This window comes from Rutilus rutilus (assembly GCF_951802725.1).
Source record: "Rutilus rutilus genome assembly, chromosome: 3".
Taxonomy (NCBI): Eukaryota; Metazoa; Chordata; class Actinopteri; order Cypriniformes; family Leuciscidae; genus Rutilus; species Rutilus rutilus.
In genome coordinates, this window is record NC_140211.1 from 14,362,994 (window position 1) to 14,375,502 (window position 12,509).

The 12,509-nt window shown below is 34.7% G+C and overlaps 1 protein-coding gene across 2 annotated transcripts; it reads right to left on the reverse strand.

Annotated features, from left to right (window-relative positions):
* Positions 1-61: 61 nt before the first annotated feature.
* clpxa (caseinolytic mitochondrial matrix peptidase chaperone subunit Xa) lies at positions 62-12,053 on the reverse strand. Of its 2 annotated transcripts, XM_084404410.1 has the most exons (14): positions 11,692-12,053; positions 10,928-11,079; positions 10,641-10,758; positions 10,000-10,154; positions 9,722-9,884; positions 9,085-9,126; positions 7,600-7,776; positions 7,323-7,487; positions 7,143-7,231; positions 6,625-6,789; positions 4,775-5,077; positions 3,398-3,490; positions 3,174-3,280; positions 62-1,210 (listed from the first exon to the last, which is right to left on the reverse strand). In XM_084404410.1, the coding sequence occupies exons 1-14, from the start codon at positions 11,744-11,746 to the stop codon at positions 1,120-1,122; spliced, it is 1,875 nt and encodes a 624-aa protein (XP_084260536.1). In that variant the 5' UTR covers positions 11,747-12,053; the 3' UTR covers positions 62-1,119. The 2 variants fall into 2 exon arrangements, with proteins under 2 accessions (XP_084260536.1, XP_084260537.1); XM_084404411.1 differs by lacking the exon at positions 9,085-9,126.
* Positions 12,054-12,509: the final 456 nt, after the last annotated feature.

Consider the following 12,509-nt stretch of genomic DNA (forward strand, 5'->3'; position numbering starts at 1 on the left):
TTGGTCTTTATCTAATGCTCATTGTTGTGTTCATTGAAATACAACCTGCATTGTTCAGTGATAATATTTACATTTTATTCATACATTTTTTTTTTTTTTACATATATCCTTTGACTCGACGGGTGAGGAAAACAAAAACATACATGGTTTCTACTCTCTCTATGTAAAAAGTAACCCCTTCCCACTTAGCATTAATGCGAGTATATTCTATAACAATGCAATTCAAAAGAAAAAGAAATCCATTTGAAGAGATTACAAATGATTTCCACTGGGATTTCAGCACAGAGCTTAAATCACTGTGTAACCAACCACTGCATTTACTGATGTGCAACTTCTCAAAGAGACCCGAGTCACTTAGTTGTTTCAAACTGGCAGATACAAATAAAACACCCATTGCTGGACCACTTTGTGAATAACAGCAGAAATTATGACAAAACATTGTTCAGGTGACAATAGGCATGTCCTTGAAGTTCCAGCCAGGTACTGATTTTCTTGACACTTAATATAATGCAAATAGCAGCTTAAGAGTAATAGCAAAACTGGACATCTAAAAATCCCACTTCAATCCACAGCATTGAGTGAAGGGAAAAAAATAGTGTGCCAAATTTAAAGTTAGCTCATACAGAGACATCATTTGATTAAACATACCTTTATCAAATACATATTCTGGTGGGGTTCTAATTATTATTCATGTGGTTCAACTACAAAAATGTACGGTCATATTGGAGACTTTATGAAAGTTGTCAGGATTTATATCAATATCTGCTACGGTAACTATAACAAGCACATGACCAGTGTGACACAAATGTGTAATTTTATTCCAGGAAGGGCAAAGAGAAACTAAAATGAAATAAAATAAAATAAAATTCTTTATATTTCACATCTCTTTAGGAGGATAGGTTCAGGGGAGACTTCCCAGAGACTTGGTACACTTTAAACTTATTTCTCTAAGCCATGATTACATAAAGTGAGGGAAGAGATGGCATAAGTTCACAGAATATGATTTTCCAAAGTAACAAATCATCACAAGCGTAGAGTGAGAAATGGACCCTTAGGACAACGGAGGAGGCAAACAATCAGCTACAGAACAGTCTTGATTTTAAACCGGGTTTGTAGTTTTTAGTTCTTGGCGGCATCAACCTGTCTTGGCCAGTTCTCCTCCTCGATTCCAGAGTCATACTCCTCCTCAGAGGAGTCTTTAGCTGCAGCTCTGAGTGGAGAGAGCAAAAGAGTCAATGAGACTAATTCAAATGACTACCAAGTACCATTCAAATAATTAGGATGTAAATTCAAAAAGGACAGCAGTGTGTGTTAGTTTACTTGGACAGTTGAGCTATCAAGTGTATTTATAGATTCTCAATGTGTACAAATCTAACGACAGTTCAGGAAGTAATTTAATGGACCCAAAATGAGGAATAATTACTTGTTTGCATTCAAAAAATTATACTGAGCAGATAAAATATTTTCTTGATTTTAATTACATTATATTATGTGTATGGATTAATATATATATTGTTTAAAGTTTTTGGTAAAATTGTTTATTTAAAAAGAAAAAGTGCATTACAGTTCAAATAGATTGAAAAGAAATTATTTAAATGCATGACATACTTTAATTTTTAAGGTTTTATTAGTTAACTACATTAGTACACAATTTAATAATCTTAGTTAATGTGAATTTCAATATTTAGTTAATAAATATAATTAAAATAAAATGTATATGTATTATTTAAAAATATTGATATATAAAATATATACAGTGCAATGCATAAGTGAATACACCCATGCTAAAGTTGACTAAAAAGAGGAATAAAAAATCATATTTTGGAAATTGAACTTAATGCCTTAATTTAAAAAATTAGGAAAAATCCAACCTTTAAGGACACCAATTTTCTTTGTGAATGAATAATGTATCGTAAATAAATAAATGTTCTTCCTTAAAATACATGGTGCATAAGTGAGTACACCCCTATGTTAAATTCCCATAGAGGCAGGCAGATTTTTATTTTTTAGTATTTTTAAAAAAAAAAAAATTTAGGATACTATGCATCCTGATAAAGTTCCCTTGGCCTTTGGAATTAAAATAGCCCCACATCATCACATAGCCTTCACCATACCTAGAGATTGGCATGGTTTTATTTCAGTTAGCCTAAAAGCTAGTTTGATTTGCATTGAGAGATGATCTTATGGAAAGTACCCCATGCCAATCTCTAGGTATGGTGAAGGCTATGTGATGATGTGGGGCTATTTTAATTCCAAAGGCCAAGGGAACTTTATCAGGATGCATAGTATCCTAAAAAAAAAAAAAAAAAAAAAATACTTAAAAATAAAAATCTGCCTGCCTCTATGGGAATTTAACATAGGGGTGTACTCACTTATGCACCATGTATTTTAAGGAAGAACATTTATTTATTTACGATACATTATTCATTCACAAAGAAAATTGGTGTCCTTAAAGGTTGAATTTTTCCTAATTTTTTAAATTAAGGCATTAAGTTCAATTTCCAAAATATGATTTTTTATTCCTCTTTTTAGTCAACTTTAGCATGGGTGTATTCACTTATGCATTGCACTGTACATAAAATGTTTAATTGCAATGTCCATTACAGTTCAAATAGATAAATAAATAAAAGATCATGGCATCTTCAAAATAGATTCTTCAAATACATGATATACTTTCATTTTTTGGTAACACTTTATAATAAGGTTTAATTTGTTAACATGAACTAAGAATGAACCTTAGTTAATTTCAACATTTACTAACACATTATTAAAACCAAAAGTTGTATTTTGTGAACATTAGTTAATGCACCGTGAACTAACAAACAAAGAACACGTGTTACTAACTAACAATAAGAAAGATCCGTAAATGTTGTAAAATAATATATTGCTCACTGTTAGTTTATGTTCGTTATTACATTACTGAATGAGACCTTATTGTCAAGTGTTACCAATTTTAAGGTATTTTTATTTTAGTCTTTTAATTGTATTTTTATCTTAAAATGGCTCACTCCTGCTCAGAACAGAAAGAGAGAGAGAAAAAAGAATAAACTTCAGGCCTGAAAAACCAGTAGTAAAAAGTCCATAGTTCCAGGTGAGTAAGAATAGGTACTTAATCGTAGACAGATAAGATGACAAAGAAACAAACAAAACAACTAGGCCATGTGAGCTCTCACCTTATGTACTGAGCTGGTGCTTTTCCTTGAACCACTTCCTTGTTCACCTCCACTGCCACAATATCTGAATGCGGCACCTCAAACATGGAATCAAGCAGAAGTTTTTCCTGTTGGGAAATAGTGGCAGCTTATGACATCACAAGAGCACACGTGATTATACCAGCATGCCTTTGAGGAACGGAAAACTGAATACAATACAAGCAACAGAAACAGCATTCTCTTACCATTATGGATCTAAGCCCACGGGCTCCGGTTTTACGCTCCAGAGCTAATCTGGCGATCGCTCTAAGGGCATCAGTCGAAACGTTGAGTTCACACTAATACAAAACAAAGACACAGCACATCCTTAGAGAAACACTTGATGATTTTCTTTTAATTTATGCCACATTTTATTATATATTATATTACATTATGTATTATCGTATACATTTACTGAATTTGTAGCACTAGAAATCATCTGCTTATATTAACACATTGAATAAATACATATAATAATATTAACATATATATTATATTATATTTAAAAAATAACAATAATGGTAATAAAAGAATGAATGTTCAAAAGGAGATGAGATAATAAAAAGTTTTATTATTTTATTTTTAATTATTATTATTTTATTTAGTAATTTTAGAGGTTTAATTTTAATTCACTTAATTTAAAGTCAATGGGAAGTTCCTACTTACACAGCATACAACTCAAATTCAACCCATAAACATGTTAAAATAATTAAACGCAAATAAATTACTGAAACATGCAGAATTGCATCATTAAAGTAATTTATGTCAAATGGATTATGTGCGCTCTCATCACACTGATCAAACACTGTATTTATGCGCACACATTTCAGTACAATCACATTGTTTCCACACACATTGTTTAGTAATTCTGAATGTACTGTAGTAGGTGTATAATGCAGTCATGTCAAGGCGGTTGGTTTGGGGTTTTTTCTTTGGCATCTCCACGTGGAAATGTAAACGAGCTCTTTGCTGTTACACTGTACACTCAATTCGGTGGTGTGGCGCAATGGATAAGACACATGCCTTTGGTGTGAGAGACCCGGGTTCGAATCCACTGTGAGGCACCAATGTGTCCCTGAGCAAGACACTTAACCCCTAGTTGCTCCAGAGGCGTGCGACCTCTGACATAGCAATTGTAAGTCGCTTTGGATAAAAGCGTCAGCTAAAATGAATAAATGTAAAAATGAATAAAAATTCGGAAAAGTTTAGTTTGGTAATATTTTTTTATGTGTGTGTTTTGGTGTGCATAAATGTATGAATTATATAGACTCCTGATATCATTTGGTTATTAGATATTCTTTTGGAGTCTCCATGTGTCCTTTTTTGGAAAGACACCTACATTTACAAAAAGCTTGCAGAAAATCCAGTTTTGTGAGAATTATCCTTCAATCTGAGAGTTTACTTTGATGGATATAGCAAATGACGACAAAATAAATGCGTTATACAAGATAAATCAAGTATGCTTATGCGTGTATGCTGAGTATGAGTAAGTATCGCGATTAAATGCACAAAAAGGGTGCGATTCGTTGTGATTAAAAATGTTAATCTATTGACACCTCTAGTTATATATATTAGGTACCAACCTTGTCCATGCTGAAGAGAGCCTGATACTGCGGCACAACAGCATTGCGTGGCTCCGTAAGGATGCGCACCAGCGTCTCCTCATCCAGACTGTGCAGTGGAACCACAACGGGAAGACGGCCCACGAACTCAGGAATCATGCCGAATTCAATGAGGTCTCTGGCCTCCACGTGTTTCAGAAGTCTGTCTTTCTCCTCGATCTCGGCCACTGCATCCACCTCTCCACCTGTGGTGTTAGCCAGGTCAGCCGCTGCTGCCGCCCTTCGACCTTTCCCCATGTTGGACGGTGTTCCAAACCCAAGGTACTACATATGGAAAGAAAGACAATGGGCACATCATATATATATAATACACACAGTGCAATGCATAAGTGAATACACCCATGCTAAAGTTGACTAAAAAGAGGAATAAAAAATCATATTTTGGAAATTGAACTTAATGCCTTAATTTAAAAAATTAGGAAAAATCCAACCTTTAAGGACACCAATTTTCTTTGTGAATGAATATAAATAAATGTTCTTCCTTAAAATACATGGTGCATAAGTGAGTACACCCCTATGTTAAATTCCCATAGAGGCAGGCAGATTTTTATTTTTAAGTATTTTTTTTTATTTTTTTTTAGGATACTATGCATCCTGATAAAGTTCCCTTGGCCTTTGGAATTAAAATAGCCCCACATCATCACATAGCATTCACCATACCTAGAGATTGGCATGGTTTTATTTCAGTTAGCCTAAAAGCTAGTTTGATTTGCATTGAGAGATGATCTTATGGAAAGTACTCCATGCCAGTCTCTAGGTATGGTGAAGGCTATGTGATGCAGAGACCTTTTATGTCCTATGAATGTGTCATATAATCATGTCCGTATGATGATCCGAGGAGCTTACAGTGGGCGGGACTGTTTGAAGTTATTAATAAAGAAACATGAATTAATGAAAAAATAAAGAGCAGGATGTGCTTGATATTAAAAATAAATATTAAAAGCGCAATAAGTCGAGAAAGAGAACTGAATCCGCAACTGACAGGATGCTTTCTGTGCGCGCGCTCCGAGCAGAACACGGACAAGCATAGAAGCCTTTGTCTTTGGTTGCACGCTTAAACAGTTAAATACACACAGAAATATGTCAAAATGTCCACCTTGGTGAGTATCCATGTAAGAACAGTCGATGTAAGCACTGTGTAATCACTGAACATTGTTTTTCACACATACACACACACACACGACTCTGTAGAGGATTTATGCTCCTCAGGTGGTTACTCAACCTCACAGTGAAAGCATAATTAATTCCAAATTACAACTTATTTATTGTTTTTAGCATATTTGTTTGGTTTTAGTTGTCTATGGACCTAATAAAGTGACTATTATTGAAGTGTTATTGAAAACAAAACATGCTTTTAGTTTTTTTGAAAAATGCATTAACCAAAAATGTCTCTTTGGTCAAAATTTTTTCCCAGCCCCTGATTTAAAATAGCTTAAAATAAATATTCCTGTGATAGCAAAGCTGAATTTTCAGCAGCAATTACTCGTCTTTGAAACAGATATATTTTGTAACATTATAAATGTCTTCACTGTCACATTTGATGAGTCTTTTCTGAATAAAAGTATTAATTTCTTTAAAAATAAAATAAAAATCTTGCTAACCCAAAACATTAAAACGGCAGTTTATGTAATCCTGACAACTCGATACAAAAAAAGAAATACTTCTTAAGGCTGTTAGTCCATTATTATTCATTTATTAGAATAATTTAGCTGAAGGAAATTAAATATGAGATTTAAAATAACCAAGCTAGTCTTCCACCATTTTGTGAATAAAGCTTTGTTGTTAAGCGTCAACATTCTTTTAGAACTTACCTTCTCATTCTTCCTCCTGCTGATGATACGGTCAAGTCCATTAAATGCTCCAGATGCTACAAACAGGATGTTGGTGGTGTCAACTTGAACAGTTTCACCTCTCAGCTTTCTTGTGTTCTTCTCAGGAACATTAACAATAGTGCCTTCCAGTAGCTTAAGTAAACCCTACAAAAACAACGTAACGTTATTCATCACAACAAAAACACTATCACAGGTTTTTTTTTTTTTAATCTTTTTGTAAAGACATTTAGGTATGACTAAAATCTGTTTTCTGTAGTCATACAAAACGACTGGCAGATCTAGCAAAAATGAGTACATCACAAGTTTTTGTTAGTGATTAAATAAGTACACTAGAAATACAGAAGTGAGATTCCAAGAATAACAGACTGTGTTTCTGTAAATCTTTAACAGCCGTGTGAGCGTTCTTGTGATTCAGGTCAAAGTTTAGCTGAATATCAGTGACACATCTGAAGTGCGTGATCTAGGACAGAGAATCTGCTTCATTTTTAATAACAAACCTGCTGCACTCCCTCTCCTCCCACGTCCCTTAACTGATGGATCCCGGGAACGCTGCCAATCTTGTCCACTTCGTCCAAAAACACGATACCTGAAACAATTTCAACATCCAAATCGAACTTTAATTGAAGAAATTATTTTTGAATGTTTCACACATGTGGGTAAATGTCACAGGAAGTTACCTTGCTGAGCTTTCTCGATCACATAGTTGGCGTCCTGCAGAAGCTTTGCGATGACTGACTCTATGTCCTCTCCCACGTACCCCGCCTGGGTGAGGGTGGTGCAGTCACAGATTGCAAAGGGAACATCCAGGCATTTGGCCAGCGTTTGAGCCAGAAGTGTTTTTCCTGTCACACAACTCAAAGTTTCTAGTTTTTCCATATTACCACACTCAAAACGTTTAATAATTATGGCTTCTATCAAATCGTACACAACACTGAAAGTGTGTTTCGGTCTCACCAGAGCCAGTCGGGCCCAGCAGCACTATGTTGCTCTTCTCTAGTTTGATGTCGGTGTGTGTGGAGTCCAGCACTTCTCCTCCTCTCTTCTCTGGAGCTGCCTGCTGGTTCAACTGCTGCTGCATGGAGGCACCCAGAGCGTTTCCATGAGGACTGATCCCTGCGATCTGGAGCAGCTCTGGACAAATTAAGCAACAGCAGCAAAAACAAAACAAAAAATGCATAAATTATGGATTTTTTAAGCTTAGTGCATGCATGAATGTTTCCAGAATCTTGATTATATATCTTTGAAAAACCCATCTTAAAGAACGTTTATTTTCTCATTTCTTATGTAATTTAGTCCAGTTTACATAATATTTTTAAAAGGAATGTTCCAGGTTCAAAGGTCAAGTTTTTAATTACCACAATAGTTTCAACACCTCACTTATCATAATTACAAAATACATGTTTACAGTAATGCACTTACAATGATCTAAGACATTCAACGAGGGTTTGAATCAAAGCATCCAAAGCACTTGAAAAGACTTTGATACAAAGATGTGTATTATTTAAGATTAGAAGGCAAAATTAGAAGGCAAATTTAACCACAATAATCAAACAAACTGAGAGATGTGGCCAAAAAATATTTTTAGGTAATTGACAGCATGCCACACATGATGTCCATTCGGCTTCAACTTGTATCGAACATTTCTTTACGAGTCATATGGCAAAAAAGTTATAATCAAAACTCTATACTTACATATACTTGCATATATACTTTCTATATAAAGAATCAAATATAAAAACATGACAAACATGAAAAACTTTTAAAAAATGTAATGAAATAAGTTTAAGTCAAAGTATTAAAATGACTAAAACTAAAAATGAAATAAAAATACATTAGCGCTAAATAGAAATTAGTAAAATGACTAATAAAATGACAAAAGCACATAAAAAAAAAATTAAAACTAAATCTAAAATGAAAACTGAAAATGTAAAATGTAATTATTGTAAAAATATAAATGTTTTGCAAATCGCAAATAAGTAAATGAATAATACTAAGTTATAGCAGCACTGAAATGTTTACTCTTTTCTTCAGTAAAGACTAGTTGCATCATGCACTGTCATGCACAAGGTCAGTTTGCTTAGTGTGCACAGCTGCTCTAATCACAGGATCTACAGGGATTGCATGTGACAAAAACCTCTGAAAGCTGCATTTGACAAAAGCGACACATGAACCAGCAGTCAAACATAAAACACGACAGCATTCTTTCTGATACATGCATTGCCACTTACGTAATTATGCAATGATATAACATTTCAACAATGAAAAAGGGTAAAGGAAATGAAGAAAATTGACTATGTGATTTTTTTTTTGGCATTTGTACAACACCCAACATAAATCAAAGCAACTGAAGCAACATAAAACAGGCTTGTTTCGAAAAATAAATGGTTTAAATGACATATTGTATGGACAATAAGATTATGGATGTTGACATACACTTACTTGTAAACCTGTATTCGTCCTCTCGTCGTCTTAGCTCTAGCTCTACAGAGAAAGGAGGACAGTTACAAAAAAACCCCTGACCAATTAAGTAAACTCTGCTGCAAAAATGCTTCTGAATTGTACAAATGCCAAAAGATGACAGATATCATAAAATGCTGCTGTTGGATTAGATACTAATGGACAGAGCACACATCACAATGGAGGTTTATTTGGCTTCTGAAGGAGAAGATTAGAAGATTCAAGAAGGTACACAATGGCAAACTGTCATATCCGTTATTTGAAACACTGCATAACCAGAATGCTTAAAAAGACAATTTAACATAACTAACGTGGCATATTTCTGGGGAAAACAGCATATTCAGAGGAACTTAATGTAGAGTAGAAGTCGCAGCGATCATCCCTACTATTGCTCATATTATTGCCCAAAGGGTCACTTCTTCATTTTGCTTTCAGCTGAAACCTGGCTTTTTGAGGACACGAATTTAATTTGTATCCTGTAACAGATTCATTTCCTAATGGCTGTGATTATCTTACATAAGACCCGTTTAGTGAAAACCACCTGCTCCTACCTTCTATGTGTGTTTTACACACACACACACAAACACACACACACACACACACACACACACACACACACCTCGAGGAGTGAGGGAGGCCTGTTTCTCCGTCTCCACCTGCTGCTGTCTGGAGCCTGTGGGCATGTTGTTGTAGATGCGTTTATAATGGTTGTAAACGGCCACTGCCAGAACCTTCTTAGCATGGTCCTGACCCACAACATACTTATCCAGATAAGCATAGATCTGCGAGAAAACAAAAACAGAGAGATTGTATATGAAGACGGAGACAACCAGCTAGATTACCATGTCACAGGGTGTTATACTGCCTTAAAATCTCAAAGGAAAATGAATGACCAACTTTTTTAGGTGGTGGAGGGGGTTTCTGTTGGAAAGCCAACTTGACAGCCTCTGCTGCGGATTCCGGGTCTTTACTCAAACTCTTCTTAGTATCCGTTTCGGAAAGCACCACGAAAAAGTGGTGGCATTTTTCACATTTCACAAAGCGAGTTGATGCTACACAAAAGAGAAGTAACATCTTAGTGTAATTTTATTAAAATAATGGGACTGTTACTCATTCTACTCATTTTTAACTAGAGCTGCATGATTAATTGAAACTGAAATGTTGTTATTTAATAACAATAACAACATTAATAAAAATAAGAAAGGAAGAAATCGCAATTAAAAAAACAATCTCAATGTTTTACTTTTAACTAAGCAACTTTTAAACCTTGTTACTAATTAAAGCACCAGCAGATGAAAAAGCAACTTGTGTGTGATTTATTTTTAGCATTGAACAGTTAGTTCAGTTAACACTCTGGCCTACTTAAACATGCAAGGCCAAAAGAATCCATAACTCTTTGGAAACAAGGTCAGTACTAAAAAAAAAGTGATAATCTTGAGTAATCCCATATTACACACAGAAGGCAAACAATTATGTGAAAAAAATGAACAAAATCAAATAAAAATGAAATGGTAATAGAAAATAAATCAAGTACTCACAAACAAATGTTTCTACATGTGTGCAAGGATCTCCACATTTAGGGCATCTCAGCTGACTTCCTCCTTTGCCAGAATTATTTGAGCTGGATCTCTTTCCACTTCCTTCACCAACAGATTTCTTAAAAGGAAGACAAGTGTATTTATATATAAATATAAAAACAAATTCCAGAAAGAGGATGAATTTAATTACATTGGCAAGCTGTTATTTCCTTCTTAAACGCTTGTTGTCAGAGAATAGGGAGGGAGTGCATGACAAGTAACGCTGTAGGCTATATCTATCATCATACCTTTCCACCGTCTCCATCTTTCATACCATCTTTTGAAGCAAAGTACACAGAAGTCTCGGAGAATGACCTGACGGGGATACGGCGTGCCAGACGAACCTCGCGAGCTCCCGGAAGGCTCAGTGACAGGAACTGGACTCTAGAGCCGGATATTCCTGTGTCACATACACAAACATGAGACCTTCAGGAGGAAATTCACTCTAAATATCAATTACATGATGCCAGTTACGAAATCATTATCATGTTGTTTAGAGTGCCTCTACAGGACATTGGCAACAAATTTTACACTTTACTAGAACAGAAATCAAATATCCAACCATTAAAATAATGTTTCTTATCAGACTATAGGAGTCTTGACAAAGAACACTATTAATTTTTCATTTTATGAATCTTGAAAGCCATTTTAAATAACAAACAGGCAAAACTAACAGCCAAATAAATGATGACACCTTAAACATCATAACAATTCCTAAATTAAATCACTATTGTAGGAGATAATTTTAATAAACAATCTCATATGTAGGCTAACGTTACAGCAATAGATGCACTTGTCAACAACGGTCTAATGTTTTATTGGTTTACTTTATAAAACATTTAAATCTACTTTTCTATATGAGGGTGGATGTAAATGTTTGTGTAACATTGAACATCATTTATGGTTTGTTTGTTTGTTTATGGTTAGCGCAACAGCAGCAGTGCTAGCAAAACTAACTAGGCTAAGAAACAAAAAAACATCAATATTTCTCAAAATACGACTTTCTTCTTACCTTTATGAGCAGAATTTATGAGTTTTCTCGCTGCTAAAGCACACGTACACGACATGTTTCAGAGTTGTTTTGTTTTTTGACGAACTGAATCGGTTGATTTTGAGGAGCGCTGGGAGGTTAGCGCTAGCTGAGAGCTAACCCACTGAAAGCCATTCAATATAGGCCCAACAATAATAAATGACTTACACAGAATCTGCGAATTAAATAAAAATCAATCAAACATATTAATATACGAAAAGCGTTATTTTGGAAGCTGCTAACTTATATGCAGCTGAACTAAACACACACTGCTGTCGGAACTAGGCACTGTGATACAAGTAAATAACTGATGACACTCTTGAGTTGAATCACTGAATCATTCTGACAGAGAATCATTTGTGTCAGTGAATCCATCTGCGAAGATTCAAACAAACGGGTCAGTGAATCGCTAGTCAATGAATAAATTGCGTCACCAGTGAATCAAATGAATCGATGAATCAATCGAATCAATATGTAACACTGAATTACGACACTGCGCACCGGTCCAATTACACACTCCCCAACACAGACATAAATAAATAACTGTCCTGTAACAACTGTACCGAGTGTACAGAGAAAAGTACAACGTGTACGTGTGATTGCACACCTGCTATTATCTTATTCAAGATGAACACAGTTACTAAAAATAAATGCAACTTTTCAATCTACATAGCATTTAAATATTACCAGATAAATGTTTTTTTTCTTCTTTTTTTTAAACAACATGAGAGTGAATCAAAGATGACAGATTTTTTTTTTCTGTTATTTTTGGGTGAACTACCCCTTTAATAGCGCTCTCC